Source organism: Protobothrops mucrosquamatus, unplaced genomic scaffold (assembly GCF_001527695.2).
Source record: "Protobothrops mucrosquamatus isolate PMUCROS unplaced genomic scaffold, P.Mucros_1.0 scaffold2939, whole genome shotgun sequence".
In the NCBI taxonomy this organism is placed as follows: Eukaryota; Metazoa; Chordata; class Lepidosauria; order Squamata; family Viperidae; genus Protobothrops; species Protobothrops mucrosquamatus.
Window position 1 is genome coordinate 334,927 of NW_015388962.1, and position 15,179 is coordinate 350,105.

A 15,179-nucleotide genomic window follows, 5' to 3' on the forward strand; every position below is an offset into this window, starting at 1 on the left:
AAGCAGAGCTGGGGGTCTAAGCAGAGCTGGGGGTCTCTAAGCAGAGCTGGGGGGCTGGAAGCAGGACTGGGGCTGGAGGCAAAGTTGAAGGGCTAGAAGCGGGACTGGGTGGCTGCAAGCAGAGCTGGGGGGCTGGAAGCAGGACGGGGGCTGCAAGCAGAGCTGGGGGGCTGGAGGCAAAGTTGGAGGGCTGGAAGCGGGACTGGGGGGCTGGAAGCAGAGTTGGTCTGGAAGAAGAACTGGGGGGGTCTATAAGCAGAGTTGAGGTGCTGGAAGCAGAGCTGGGGGGGGTCTGGAGGCAGAGTAGAAATAAGGGGAGGGGGACTAGCCTTGTGGCAAAATGACCCCCTTCCCCTCCCCCAGTGCACACGTGGATGCAGAATCTGGCCTGGAGGTTCCGGGTGGGTGGAGCAAAAATGCCCCCTCCCCCACCAGGATTCCACCTACCTGCCCAGGTGAGCTGGGCAATGATTGGCCAGGAAACAGGTTTACGGAAAAAGGAAAGCTGGTGGTTGTGGGGCAGAAGTGGCTATGGGGTGTGTCTGTGTGTGCTGACACTGAGAAGGAAAGATTGGGGGGGGGATTTTCCCCTCCTATCCTTTTCCGTGGCTCAGCCCCATAGGCGCACCATCAGCACCCCATTGCTTAGTTATGTGGGGTGTGGGTGGGGGGGCAGGAAGATCCCCCCAGCGATGGGGCAACCCGCCCCATAGACCTGTGTGTGTCTGTGTGTCATCACAACTCTGAAACGGCTTGCAAAGCACCGCTATGGGGTGTGAAATTAATTTCCGTGGGGAGCGAGGGTATGGGGCAGGAGAGGGATGATCTAATGTTTGTCTTGTTTTGTTTTGCCATGTCTCGCACCCAGGACTGACCTGCGGAAAATGTTTGCAACCAGAAACGTGGAAAATATCCAGTTTCTTCCCTTTCTGACCACCGACGTAAAGTGAGCCTAGTAGTGGTGGCGGCCCGGGCAGGGGCAGACGGGGGTTGGACTAAATGATCTCTAGGTTCCCCTCCGAGATTGGGAGATGGGTCAATCCTCAGCTGTATAATTGTGTATGACCAATCTACTCAACCATAACCCAAGGCCCTCAAAAGGAATAAATGTAAACCCTTTCAGCTTCAAGCAGTCCTCAGCTTAACGACCACAATTCAGATAGAATAGAATAGAAGCTGGAAGGGACCTTGGAGGTCTTCTAGTCCAGCCCCCGGCTCAAGCAGGAGAACCTGTACCATCTCAGATAAGCGAGACGTGTGTTAAATGAGTTTTGCCCCGTTTTTCAATGTTTCTTGTCACCGAAGGCCGTAAAGCAGGGCAAAGCACACTTTAACAACTGCCTCCCTTAGCGACATAAATTTTGGGCTTAACTGTCGGTCGTAAGTCAAGGACCATTTCAGACCATCCAGAGAAGGGGAGTGGACTGGTCGCTCCAAAAATCTGTTTCCTTCTCTCTCTCTCTCTGGATCAGCAACCTGGGTTGGCTAAGCTACGGTTCCCTGAAGGGCGACTGGACGTTGATCGTGGTTAATGCCGTGGGCGCCACCCTGCAGACGCTGTACATCCTGGTTTACTTCGTCTTCAGCTCAGAGAAGGTGGGTGAGCTTGTCCCCAAAAAAATCAAGACACCCCCCCCATAACAATAACCTTCATTCTTTCCCCTCCACTCTTCGGCCAATGAAATGTCGCACTCAAAGGTAGACTGCTCCTAACTCTGGAGTTCTACCGAGCTAACTGAGGCGTTGGTTAAGTGGGTTTCGCTTCATTTTACGACCTTTAATGACCATTTTACAGTCATTAAACTATTGCAAGCAGTTGGACTGTACCTGTATACAGATAGTCCTCAACTTGTGACAGTTCATAGTTACGACGGACTTCCCCAGGTCCACTTAACGACCCAGATTCAGAGTTCTGACAGGTCACACGATCGCATATTGGACACTAAGCAACCGGCCCCTATTTACGGCCGCATCCGGTTATAAATGATAATTTATAATATTTTTTGGGGGGGGGAAAACTGGTATTTATTTCTCCTTTCCAGCAAAAAAAAGTCCATCGTGGCTGAGGGATTCGCTTAACGACCGCTGGAAAAAAGATCGTAAAATCCTGCAGCGGTCCTACAGCGTCCCGCTTCACGATTGCCCGACTTAAAACGGAGTCTCGATATTGGTCATAAGCCGAGGACTAAAGGAAACAGCCTTATGCGCCCAGATTCGATCCCTAGGGAAGCCTTGGGGCGGACGTGTCTCGAACCCGCATCAGCCTCGCTTCGCATTTCCTGTTTTACGCACAACGTTACGGTCCAGTAAAGTTTGCAAGGAACATTTTGAGATCTTTTCAGCCGATGTTTGAGTAGCTTTCTGGTTGACACGCAGAGCCCTCCCTCCCTCCTCTTGTTGACTCAAGAGGGCTGGTGACTTGAGTCAACAAAAGCTCTTGTCCCCATAATTTTCTCTCCCGCTGTCCAGCTCCACCTCTTGGACCCACGTGTCCTGGGTCACCAGCCGGCCACGAAGGGGGTGGGAACTGAAAAAAATATTGACTTAAACGTGGAATTATGCCTCTCGGGAGAAATCCACAACTCCTAATTTTCCCATTTTTCTAAACATAGAGCTGTCTTGATATTTTTTATAATGCTGTGCTGGTAATCCTCCTCCTCCTTCTCTTTCTTCTTCTCCTTCTCCTCTTTCTCCTCTTTCTCCTTCTCCTCCTCCTTCTCTTTCTTCTTCTCCTCCTCCTCCTCCTTCTCTTTCTCCTTCTCCTTCTCCTCCTCCTCCTCCTTCTCTTTCTTCTCCTCCTCCTCCTTCTCCTCCTTCTCTTTCTTCTTTTCCTTCTCCTCTTTCTCCTCTTTCTCCTTCTCCTCCTCCTTCTCTTTCTTCTTCTCCTCCTCCTCCTCCTTCTCTTTCTCCTTCTCCTTCTCCTCCTCCTCCTCCTTCTCTTTCTTCTCCTCCTCCTCCTTCTCCTCCTTCTCTTTCTTCTTTTCCTTCTCCTCCTCCTCCTCCTCCTCCTCCTCCTTCTCTTTCTTCTCCTCCTCCTTCTCTTTCTTCTTCTTCTCCTCCTCCTCCTCCTCCTTCTCTTTCTTCTCCTCTTTCTTCTCCTTCTCCTCCTTTCTTTTTCTCCTTCTCCTCCCTCCTCCTTCTTTCACTCTCCCTCCTCCTCTCTGCAGACCCCACTTCAATCTAGCACTGAAGATAATGAAATGTCTGCAAGAAAACAACCAAGTTCAGAGACCACCAAGGACCCACAGTCTTCCTCCTCCTCCTCCTCCTCCTCCTCCTCCTCCTCCTCTCCACAAATCCTCCTAGTACTGATGATGTTACCTAGTTGGGTCATGAAACATCTGCAAGCAAATAACCAAGCTCAGTGAGCACCAAAGATCCCACAGTCGTCGTCGTCATCGTCCTCCTCCTCCTCCTCCTCCTCGCAAACCCCACCTCTAGTCTAGCACTGATGATGTTACCTAGTTTGGTCATGAAACGTCTGCAGGAAAACAAGGCAGCTCAGAGAGCACCCAGGACCCTCCGTATTTTACGCCTCTCTCTCTCTCTCTCTCTCCCTTCCTCTCCAGCTTGCCGTCTTGAGGAAAACAACAGCCCTGCTGGCGGTCCTTCTCTTCGGCTACGCCTATTTTAGCCTGATGGTCCCCGATCCCGTCACCCGCCTTGCCCAGCTGGGCCTCTTCTGCAGCCTCTTCACCATCACCATGTACCTCTCGCCCTTGGCGGATCTGGTACGTGGCATCTTCTCTGCTCCTGGCTTTGGAGGTTTTGCGGGCCGAGGCTCAGGGACCTCGACGTTGCCTGACAAAATGAGACGACCCCTTTTGGTGGGGTGGTGGGGAAGCATCCTGGAGGCCCCAAATCTTTGGTGGGTCATAGGGGGAAAGCTCCCACCCAGAAAGATGTTTTGTTCCCCGGCTATTGCCAGAGAGATCTGGGGCAAAAGCTGTCGCAGGAGACAGATGAAATTTGATAATTGTTTTCTTTCTCCTCTCTGCCTTTAGTTATTTATCTGTTTTTTTTTCTATCTTTTGTCATCCATCTATCCATCCAAACTTATCTTTCTATCAAACAGCTGCCATCTTCTACTTTTCTGAGTATTTCCTATCTTGTCTGTCTGTCTGTCTGTCTGTCTGTCTGTCTGTCTGTCTGTCTGTCTGTCTGTCTGTCTATCTATCTATCATCTTTTCCTCCCTGCCTCCCTAATCTATCTGCCATCCTCCTTCCTTCCTTCCTTCCTTCCTTCCTTCCTTCCTTCCTTCCTTCCTTCCTTCCTTCCTTCCTTCCTCCCTCCCTCCCTCCCTCCCTCCCTCCCTCCCTCTCTCTCTCTCTCTCTCTCTCTCTCTCTTTCTTTCTTTCTCTCTTTCCTTTCTCTTTCTTTCTTTCTTTCTTTCTTTCTCTCCCTCTCTCTCTTTCTCTCTTTCTCCTACCTCCTAAAAGCCACCCATCTTATCTACATGGCCGTTTAAAACTCTTATTATTCCCTATTTTTCAGCCTCAGCCAGGGGCAGGCAAAGCAGCTTAACTCTGAAAGAAAAAAGCCTTAAGGTCAAGGATTACATAAGGGTGCCCTCTTCTGAATCTACTTCAAATTAAGTTAGTTCATCAAATTAATTCAGCTTTCATTTGACACACCCCTGTAGTAAGTAGCTTGGAACACGGGAATGGGAGATGTAGTTTCTGCTTTGGAACAGATGCATCATTGATTATTTCTCAATGTTTGGCAGATGAGCGGGAAATATTGATAGGAGCCAAATTGTGTCATCGATACTGAAGAGAGAGAGAGAAAGAGAGAGAGAAAGAGAGAGAGAGATACAGAGTTTGCAGAAACTTTGTGATTTGGAGAACTTAAGAGGAAAAAAAAAAGATAGAAAAAGGGAGAAAGTTTAAAAACAGCCTAGCGAGAGCCACATGGTTGACGTCAGCCAGGAAATGCCAATTAGAAAAATACAAAACATTTATTATCTTTTATTCTCCGTTAATTTAATTGCCTTTGGTGTCTCCTTTCCTAAATGTTTTTGGGAAATGTTTTCTGTATTCTATGTTTCTATTCTGTTCTATTCTCTATTCTCTATCTATTCTGTTCTCTATTCTATTCTGTTCTGGTCTGTTCTATATTCCACATTTCTATTCTGTTCTATATTCTATCCTATTTTCTATATTTCAATTGTAACTTCTAAATTCTATTCTAAATTGTTCTATTCTATTCTATTCTATTCATTCTGAATTCTATTCTATTCTATTCTATTCTATTCTGTTCTGTTCTGTTCTATTCATTCTGAATTCTATTCTATTCTATTCTATTCTATTCTATTCTATTCTATTCTATTCTACATTCCTCTATTCTGTTCTGTTCTGTTCTATTCATTATGTATTCTATTGTATTCTATTCTATTCTATTGTATTCTTCATTCCTCTATTCTGTTCTGTTCTGTTCTGTTCTATTCATTATGTATTCTATTCTATTCTATTCTATTCTATTCTATTCTATTCTATTCTATTCTATTCTATTCTATTCTATTCTATTCTATTCTTCATTCCTCTATTCTGTTCTGTTCTGTTCTATTCATTCTGTATTTTATTGTATTGTATTGTATTGTATTGTATTGTATTGTATTGTATTGTATTGTATTGTATTCTATTCTATTCTATTCTATTCTATTCTATTCTATTCTATTCTGCAAAAAAAGGCCATAAAATGAGGCTGCCCTCCCATAACAACCGCCCTGTTTAGCAACGGAAATTCTGATCCCAGTTTGTGGTCGTAAATCAAGGACTGCCTGTAAACTAGCAGCCCGGCTGTGTTCCTTTTCCCAGCTCCACCTATTGCTTTGCGCAGTCCCTCCCGCCAGGCCCTGGTCTTATTCCCTCCCGAGAAACGGCAACACGTTTGCTCACACGGCTGCACGCCTGCCGTTTTTCCGGTTTAAGGACAGCTCAACGCCCAGAGAGACGGAAGCAAACATTGACAGTTAAGAAACTTGGCAAAAGAATTTTAATTTTGCCTGCAGAGAAGGGAGAAGGGCTGGGTCCGGATTGAGTTTCAGAGCGAAGAGGCACCTGTCGGGAAAGGGTGCAGGGAGGCAAAGAATACGCTAACCTGGTTTGATGCCCAACCCAGGTTAAGCCATCGCCAAGACAAGCCAGGTTCGCCCTCGGGAGCCCGCAGATAATAACCCCCCCCAAGGTTTCTCTTCAGAAGCTGCGCAAGCTCATAACGTCTTTCGCCTTTTCTACCCTTCTCGATGCTATTACTTGGCGTTCCGAGGTAGACTTCTACTGAAGCTGGAGGTTCTAAGGAAGCTTTGGTTGCTAAAGAGTCCAGTTGGATCTCTTTCCGGGTTCGATGCGGGTTCTTGCCAGCCGGCTCTCCCTCGCCCTTCCGCTCCTACTTCTTAGCTTGTGTACGTCAGGAAGTGTTTCCTGGTTGGTAAGCCATGAGACGGCGGAACTGACTGCCACATGAAGTGGCAACCGGCTGTCAGTCAGTGGAACAGGCGGCCACCTGGAGGGAGTTTTCCAGTAAAGGCTGGACAGTCAGGTGTTGGCGATGCTCTCTCAGATATTATTTATGGTTATTTTATTTTATTTTGCTTTATTATTTTTATTTTACTTTATTTTTATTTTACTTTATTTTTATTTTACTTTATTTTTATTTTACTTTATTTTTATTTTTATTTTAATTTATTTATTTATTTTATTTGACGGGATCTTCTGCTCTGCCATCTCCTCCTCCTCCTCCCTGCAAACTCAGTGACGGAAATTCCTGTCTCACTTATGGTCATATGTTGAGGACTCCCTATGTCTTGAACAATGCAGTGCTTAGCTCACTTGTAACCGCCGTTAAGCAGGTGTGCTGGCATCTGGACCCCCAAACAAACCTCATATGTTGGCCTAATTTAAGGCAGAATCCTAGTCACCTTCAGCTTTGTAAGGTGGAGTTTAGCATATGAGTACCCGTCAATTGTGGCTTATTTCATAAACTACAATTAGGGAAACCATGAATATGCTAGCTCTCTTTTTAATGTCGCCTCCATAAAACGCACCCGTCCTGTAACTCTCCCTGAAATGCAAGCGGGGCATGGAATAGAATTAAAAATGCAGAAAAGTACTAAAAAAAAAAATGGACGTAAAAAACCAGCGTGAATGTGGCTTAACTTACAGGAATCCAGCCAAACTGTGGTTAATATTAACTCCTGTTCTTTGCAAGCGCCAAAACCAGGGACGTGCTCACCCCTGCATTTAGACCATGTAAATAACATATTATCTCCGAATAATTTTGCCGGAGGGGCCGGGAAGAAAGGGTTCGCGTTCCCCTCCTCGCCTGCGCCATTCGGACGATTTTATTCCCGATAAAGATTTGATTTCCAGCAGAAGTAAATCTTTTTATTTCCAGATCAAGATTGTGAAAAGCCGTTCCACCCGCTGTTTGTCCTTCCCGCTGACGGTCACCACCTTCCTGGCGTCGGCCAGCTGGACCTTCTACGGGCTCCTTCTGGATGATCTTTATATCGCGGTTAGTATCTGGCCAGGTTGGGGCCTGAATTGGGCCGAAAGAAACTGAGTTTTAGGGCAGAGGACGAGCAGGGAGAGAGGTTGGCTTGTTGACAGATTTTTCTGTTTATGCTGCATGCTACTGATGATGTTACCTAGCTGGGTCATGAAACGTCTGCAAGAAAACCACCAAGCTCAGAGAGCACCAAGGAGTCCTCAGTCTTCCTCCTCCTCCTCCTCCTCCTCCTCCTCCTCCTCCCCTGCAAATCCCACTCCTTTCTAGTACTGATGATGTTACCTAGCTGGGTCATGAAACGTCTGCAAGAAAACCATCAAGCTCAGAAAGCACCAAGGACCTCACTGTCCATTTCTTCTTCTCCTCCTCCTCCTCCTCCTCCTCCTCCTCCTCCTCCTCTAAACCCCACATTCCTCTAGCACTGCTGATGTTCCCTAGTTGGATAATGAAACCCCTGCAAGAAAACAGAGACAGCCCTCCTCCACCTCCACCTCCTCCTCCTCCTCCCCTAACCCCACCCCCTTCCTCTAGCACTGATGCTGTTCCCTAGTTGGCTCACGAGAGGTCTGCAAGAGAACCGCTCATGCTCAGAGAGCCCCCCCCTCACGAGGACCCCACAATTCTTTTCTTCCTCCTCCAGATTCCCAACGTGCCAGGCATCGCCACCAGCCTTGTACGTTTCTGGCTTTTCTGGCGTTATCCCACCGAAAAGGAAACAAATTACAAGCTTCTCCAGGCCTGAAGACGGGAAGGGAGCGGAGAAGATCTCCACAGCCAGCCGAGAGAGAAAAAAACCCCTGAAATCAGCAAACGTGCTGATGTTGGATTGCCCAACTCGCCTGTGGCACACAGCCTACCCACCTCTGTCCAGCATGGGGGTTTATTTCCATCTGGACGGACTAAATGCCACTCCGGGCTACTCCCGTGCATTTTGCAGTGGGAGGGAATGTGAACTCCCGGGGGGGGGGGGAATAGATCCCGAACAAGGTGAACGGGATTCTCTCACTGGCCTCTTTAAAAGAGGTTTGCAGACCCTAAGTCTGGGGAATGTAGAGGTTCTTCCCCACCAGATATTTTTGGGGGAGGGGGCAGAAAGCTGTCGGGAAAAACATTGGAGGGTTTTGAAGATTGAGCTTCCGAAATCTGTTATTTCTCTCTCTCTCCTTCGAGGACTTGATTCAGACTGCCAAAGTTGCCTTATCCGTCCACCAGAAATGCCTTTTTTTACATAAAAATTATCCCCCTCCTCCTTTACTCCCGCTTTCAATTTTTTTATTTGATTCAGAAGATTAAAAGACCAAGTCCAAAAGAAAAAAAAAAATCAGGGACAAAACAAGATGATTAAAAAAAATGTGAATTAAAAAAGGACAAAATGCCTTTAAAAAACAAAAAATCTCCCTCTTTCGATCCATTGGGTTGTCTTCTAAGTGGGAGATCTCCCTGAGGTCTTGACCTGTGGAACATCGGGCCAATGGAAGAGAAGAGCCCCAGGCGAAACATTTCACGGATGTAGCTTTATGAGTGCCTTGCAATAAACAGGAGAGAGAGGATGGGACTCAACCTTGCTTTCAAGAGTTGCTTTTTTTATCTCCCCAGAGCAAAAAATCAAGAGTTGAGATGGTTAAAAAAAAATAATAATAATAATGGAACTTACAACACAAAAAGGAGAGTTTGTTTGGCTATCAGCCGAGTGGATTCCTGCCCGGAGTGGGTGGGTGGGTGGAGGGCTACATGATCCCAGTGTTCTCTTTCATTCGAGGATTCTGTATAGTGGGTTCCTCCTGGGAAGGGGGGTTGGACTAGATGACCTCCAAGGTCCCTTCCAGTGTGGGATTCCATCTAGTTGATCCCAGCATTTGAAAGGGACTGAGGTGATGCTCTGTAAAATCACTTCTAAGGTTTCTCGACGTGGATTCTTCCTTAGAAGCTTGAGAATCTCCAAGCTGTCCCCGCAACCCTCCGATTCTAGGATTCCCTGCATTGGGACGGGGTCAGTCTAGATGGTCTCCCGGAGTCCTTCCGAACCTTTTTGATTCTTTTCGTCCGTGCAACAAACAGGTTTAACTTTCCCCCCCATCAGCTACACAAAGGCACCCTTTGCAGAACGGGGAGGAAAATGTGCAATTTTATGAACGACCGAAATGTTTGTGTTCCCAAGTCCTGTTGGACCAGAACGCCAGGGAAACCGAGTCACGCCTTCCTGTCCTTGAAGCCACCGGTCTCTCCGGAAAGGGCTAATTATTTGCCTCTCTAATTAACAGTGTCTTTGCGCTGCCCCCGCCAACTTGGAAGGTGTGTGAGTTAAATAAACCCCAAAAAATCTAGAATATCCTGGGTTGTTGGTTTTTTTTTTTTTTTTTTTGGAGAAAGGAACAGCCCAAATGATTATTACCATTGCGCTTGGATTGTAGACACAATTCATCTGGCACACCCAAACGACGTTAACTCGCCATGTGTGTTAAGACTACAAAAATGCAGAGCGTGAAGGAAAAATGAAGGCATTAATATTTATGAAGAATTAATAGTTTGGGCAGACAACCGAAGGAGAAAAAAAAACACAATACAGGTAGTTTTTGACTTAAAAGGATTCATTTCGTGACCGTTCAAAATTACTACGGTCCTGAAGAAAAATATGCTTTTAATATGATTCAAACACAGGGCAGATCCCCGTGAATTGAGCGACACCCCCAGTGCTAAATGGAAGATTTTAATTTCCTTCCCTCGTTCATTTGTCTGGTTTGCTCAAGGTCCTGAAACATCAGCTAAAACAGAGACAACAGTCTAGTGGGTGCATGCAAAAAAGGATTTCTCTCCCTGGAGGTGCGTACGTGTGTCTCTTTTGCATATATACTGTATATATGCAAACCTACTCGCCACTTTGGCACCTGCCTTGCAAACTAAGCCTCTAGAATAGTATAGCCAGCAATTCCCTCCATTGTGGGATTTCCTACTTCCCGTCAGATCCCACCTGCCAACGCTCCAGAAATGAAAATTCAATTTAATTGCGGAAGAGAAGCAGAAAAGAAAATTCTTGATCAGCTCTACACTCCTTCTTTGTCGCCATATTTCGGTCTGTCTGGCTCCTTTCCCGAAAAGCTCTTTTTCTGACTTGGGAGAAGAAGCAGTTTTTTTAAAAAAAAAATGTGGATTGTTGTTCTTCCTCTATTCCTTCCTTGCCTCCTTCACTTTCATTATCAATCCTGTTTGTACCTCCCTTCCTTCGCTCCCTCCCTCTTGTGTTTATCTATTTCCTTTCCTTTCCTTGTCTGTTTGTCTATTTCCTTCCTTCCCTCCCTCATTTGTTTATCTAGTTATTTCCTTCCCTCCCTTCCATACCTCCTCCATTCATTATCAATCATTTTCTCCTTCCTTCCTTCCCTCCCTCCCTCTTGTCTGTTTATCTATTTCCTTCCCTCATTTGTTTATCTAGTTATTTCCTTCCCTCCCTTCCATGCCTCCTCCATTCATTATCAATCATTTTCTCCTTCCTTCCTTCTTTCCTTCCTTCCCTTCCTCCCTCGTCTGTTTATGTATTTCCTTTCCTTGTCTGTTTATCTAGCTATCTATTATTCCCTTCCTTCCTTGCCTCTGTCTGTTTATCTAATTATTTCCTTCCTTCCTTCCCTTCCATGTCTTCCTTGCCTCCTTCATTATCAACCGTTTCCTTCCTTCCTTCCTTCCTTCCTTCCTTCCCTCCCTCCCTCCCTCCCTCCCTCATTCTCTGCATTATTTTCCTACATTTCTTATTTTTCTATTTTCACTGATTCAGATGCCGGATTACTTTTTGCTACCGTTCAGAGTTTTAATTAAAAAAAAAATTTTTTTTTTAAAAAGAAGCAGCTCTTTTTCTTAGATGGATTCTCCCACCGGGCCACAGCCCAAACAGTTCCGTCCTATGCCGCCCGTCGTTTATCGTCCATGGGTCATTTCTGTTCTCACAAGAGCCCCGGGTTCAAAACTTCATGCCGTGGCGGGCGAGGTCGGCTCGGGCCTCTTGGATTTGTGCCTGCAGCTCCAGTGAAGCCTCCTGGCAGTCGTTGAAGGTAGCCAGGCGGTAGCCCACGACTCCCAGTGAATAGCAGCCGAATGTCACCAACAGGTAGATTGGCAAGGGCCACAGCACCTGGTGCCAGCTTGGGGATAAGGGGTGCTGCCCCACAAGATCCAGCATCAATGCAGCCCAGATGCCACCCAGGATGGCCAGAGAGCCGAGCCACTGAAGCAGCTTCGTCATGATCCTGAAAAACCGCAGGGGAAAAAAGAAAAAACCACGGTGAAAACGGAGAGATTCGCAAGCTCAGTATATTTCAGGACATCCTCTGCCCAAATTTTAAGGATTTTCTTTGCAAGTACATGCAGAATCTTTTGTTTTTCTTCTGCAAAGGAGGAATGCCACAGCCTGTCCCTGCAATGCCCTCCTCTTCTCCCCACCCCTCAAAAAAACAATCTGGAATCCACTTTAAAGCATTAGAAATATGTCAGCTTTTCAGACAAAGTAGGACTACAAGCCCCATGAACTCTGCTGCCATTTGGCCAGGTGGATGGGAAAAGGAGTCCAGCCTCCAAAGAGCCAGGAATTTATACCCAGACAGAAAAGTTTGCAATTTTTTCCCAGGGCTTTTTAATCAATCCATCAAACAATCAATCAGAATAGAGCTGGAAGGGACCCTGGAGGTCTTCTAGTCCAACCCCCTGCTCAGGTAGGAGACCCTATACAATTACTATTTATACTATTACTCTCCTAACAGCCATGGCTGTATCTATATATTAATATACTCACATATATTATTGTTATCTGTGCATTTCTTAATTACCCTGTGGCAAGACGGGCAGCCAATACATTTTATAAATAAGTTATAAATGACAGCAATTGTTATTGGCTCTTTATTTATTATAACTACGGTTATATCTGTGCATCTATACGGTTATTGTATCTTCATTATTGTATGATTACATCTGTGCAGCTTCTAATTGCCATTCTATTTTTATTATTAGGAGCAGCAATCAAAAGAGGATGCCCACCCAGCCCTTTCCAATTCTTTGCAACTATTGCAAAATAAAATAAAATAAATAAAATAAAATGCTCCCCAAGAGACAAACCCGCAACCGCCGACCCCTGCCCGCGCCCGCATTCACACGACCCACCGACCCCGCTTTTCTCCCGGGCGCAGTAAGACTTTTTCTTCCAGCTTCCGCGACTCGCCCGTCGCTCTCTGGTGACGTCACTCCCGCGCCTTCCAATCACCGCGCTTGCTGGGCGGGTGGCGCCGGTAGAGGGCCGCGGTGCTGGCCGGGAAGCGTAGTTTTTGTCCCGCTTTTAAAACATTTTTCGTTTTAGCGGGGGTTGGAGAGGGCAGGCGGGTTCTTGAGCATGGGCAGAGTGCCGGGGAGGATGTTGCTACGCTCTTGGGGATCCGCAGGAAGTAAGCGTCTACCCTTTTTCATTTAAAACTAACCCAACTCTCATTTAACCCTGTTGAAGTTATTCTGGGCTAAATCAGTGTTTCTCAACCTTGACAATTTTAAGGCATGTGGACTTCAACTCCCAGAATTCCACAGCCAGCAATGCTGGCTGTGGAATTCTGGGAGTTGAAGTCCACATGCCTTAAAATTGTCAAGGTTGAGAAACACTGGGCTAAATGTTGACCTCCGTTTGCTATGCGGAATCATGAGGCCTGGAAACCTGGTTATAAATGCTGTTTTTTAAATGTTTAATAGGCAGGAACATGAGGACTGGAGTCCTTATTATGTATAAGCATGACATTTAACGTGGTTTTCTGTGCAGAATCATGAGGACTGGAAACTTTTATTATAAATGCTGTAGTTAAATCCGTTTTATATGCAGAATCATGAGGACTGGAATCTTTCTTAGAAGTGTTGCATTTAAATAACTTGTCTATGCAGAATTATGAGTATTGGCATTTTTTTTTATTATGTATAAACCTGGTAGTTAAATCGGTTGTCTGTGCAGAATCATGAGAACTGGAGTCTTTATGAGATGTATTTAAATCAGTTGTCTATGCAAAACCATGGGAACTGAAGTCTTTATTATAAAGCATTTACTTGGCTCCATGCATAACCATGAAGATGGGACTCTTTTATCATAAAGCTCCCTTTCAGCATTTAAATCAGACTTCCAGGCAAATCCACGAGGACTGGAAGCTTGGCATTATTACTTGAGGAAGAAGCATAGTTGCCGGCTTTCTGGTTGTCTCAGTTTTGTCACCTGATATAAAAAGCCATTTGTTGTTGTTGCTTCCAATCCCACGCGCCTCCTCTGCCCTCAAGCCCGCCCTGTTGGAGCACACAACCATGAGGACTAGAACCTTGACTTTAGTTTCTCTTAAAAGGGTTTCGCATGGAAGAGAGCCGCCGAAAAAGAACCAATCGATCAGAATATAAAAACGCATAATTGAAACGGGTCCCCTAGAGGGAACCCTGAGGACCGGCCCCTTAGTCCAGGAAGTTGCTTTCAGCCCACCCAGAAAGCCATGTCCTGAACTAATAAAGGCAGGTTGCCAGTCCTCAGGGTTCTGACTTGGCATCCAAGGTGGCGATGCCCAACCCTTTCCCGCCACCCAGCCATCGCCTTCCTCTGCAAGGACCCAAGTGGGCCTGGCCGAAGGGGATGGGAACCAGGCGCTGCGACATTCCCACTGGCTCTCTGACCAGGCGTGCGGGAATCCCTGGCGGGCACGGGAAGGAGCGCAGGGGGGGGTTTGCTCCTGCGTGGGGACGCTGCCACCCGCCGCGTTCCCACTGTTGTTTCCAGCTTTCTTTCTCCCAGCTCCTGGAACTGGCTGGGAAGCGTAGGCCGTTTCCTGCAGGAAGCATCTGGTTTCCTCCGTGTCCCGCCGAGGCCGGGATTTGGCTAAGATGGGAAGGAGAGGCTGGGGGGGGGGGCGAAGATCTGAGGAGGGAGGCCTGGGGTGGTCTCCATCTTCTCCTCCTCTTTCTCTCCTTCCTTCTCCATCTTCTCCTTCCCCTCCTTGTCTGTCTTCTCCTTCTTGTTTCCTTCCTCTTCCTCTCCCTCTCCCTCCTTTCTTTCTCCTTCTCTTCCATCTTCTCCTTCTTGTTCCCCTCCTTTTCCTTCTCTCCCTCTTTCTCTCTCCTTTCTCTCTTTCTCCTTCTGCTTTTCTTCTTCTCCCTCTCCCTCCTTTGTCTTCTCCTTCTGGTTTCTCCCTTCTCCTTCTCTCCACTTTCTCCTCCTCCTCCTCCTGGTATATCTTCTCCATCTCCTCCTCCTCCTCCTCCTCTTTCTCCTTCTCCTGCTCCATCTTCTGCTCTGCCATCTCCCCCTTCTCCCCTCCCCTCCTGCAAACCCCCCTCCCTTCTAGCATTGAGGATGTTACCTAGTTGGGTATTGAAACGTCTGCGAGAAAACCACCAAGTTCAGAGAGCACCAAGGACCCCCCAGTCCTCCTCCTCCTCTTCCCTCTCCTCCTCCTCCTCCCTCTCCTCCTCTTCCTCCTGGAACGAGCTGCCCCCAGAGATCCGGGTGATCCCGGATCTCCCCTCCTTCCGCCGCGCCCTTAAGACCTGGTTATTTCAGCAGGCAGGACTGGCCTAGGGGTATTTTAAAGGGGTTTTAAATTAAATTTTTAGTAGAAGCGGCCAAATTTGAATAGTTATTTTTAATCTTTTTTAAATTTTGTATTGTACTGTACCA

The 15,179-nt window shown here is 46.7% G+C and overlaps 2 protein-coding genes across 4 annotated transcripts; one reads left to right on the top strand and one right to left on the bottom strand.

Annotated features, from left to right (window-relative positions):
* Positions 1 to 874: 874 nt before the first annotated feature.
* SLC50A1 (solute carrier family 50 member 1) lies at positions 875 to 9,060 on the top strand. The gene is made up of 5 exons (XM_015826057.1): positions 875 to 946; positions 1,473 to 1,596; positions 3,570 to 3,731; positions 7,397 to 7,516; positions 8,151 to 9,060. Exons 1-5 carry the CDS (start codon positions 885 to 887, stop codon positions 8,250 to 8,252), a joined length of 570 nt encoding a protein of 189 aa, XP_015681543.1. The 5' UTR covers positions 875 to 884; the 3' UTR covers positions 8,253 to 9,060.
* A 2,285-nt stretch (positions 9,061 to 11,345) lies between these two features.
* Positions 11,346 to 12,719, bottom strand: DPM3 (dolichyl-phosphate mannosyltransferase subunit 3, regulatory). 3 transcript variants are annotated; one of them, XM_015826059.1, is made up of 2 exons: positions 12,660 to 12,719; positions 11,346 to 11,748 (listed from the first exon to the last, which is right to left on the bottom strand). In XM_015826059.1, the coding sequence occupies exon 2, from the start codon at positions 11,742 to 11,744 to the stop codon at positions 11,463 to 11,465; it is 282 nt and encodes a 93-aa protein (XP_015681545.1). In that variant the 5' UTR covers positions 11,745 to 11,748; positions 12,660 to 12,719; the 3' UTR covers positions 11,346 to 11,462. The 3 variants fall into 3 exon arrangements, with proteins under 3 accessions (XP_015681545.1, XP_015681544.1, XP_015681546.1); XM_015826058.1 differs by having other exon boundaries at positions 12,656 to 12,719; XM_015826060.1 differs by lacking the exon at positions 12,660 to 12,719 and adding an exon at positions 12,611 to 12,616.
* Between the last annotated feature and the right edge of the window lie 2,460 nt (positions 12,720 to 15,179).

Excerpts from the sequence above, each read along its gene's own strand:
- SLC50A1 (XM_015826057.1), top strand. The coding sequence starts at position 885 with ATGTTTGCAACCAGAAACGTGGAAAATATCCAGTTTCTTCCCTTTCTG. Across the intron at positions 3,732-7,396 it reads TCTCGCCCTTGGCGGATCTG|ATCAAGATTGTGAAAAGCCG; the intron begins GTACGTGGCATC and ends TTTTATTTCCAG. Across the intron at positions 7,517-8,150 it reads TGGATGATCTTTATATCGCG|ATTCCCAACGTGCCAGGCAT; the intron begins GTTAGTATCTGG and ends TTCCTCCTCCAG.
- DPM3 (XM_015826059.1), bottom strand. The coding sequence starts at position 11,744 with ATGACGAAGCTGCTTCAGTGGCTCGGCTCTCTGGCCATCCTGGGTGGC.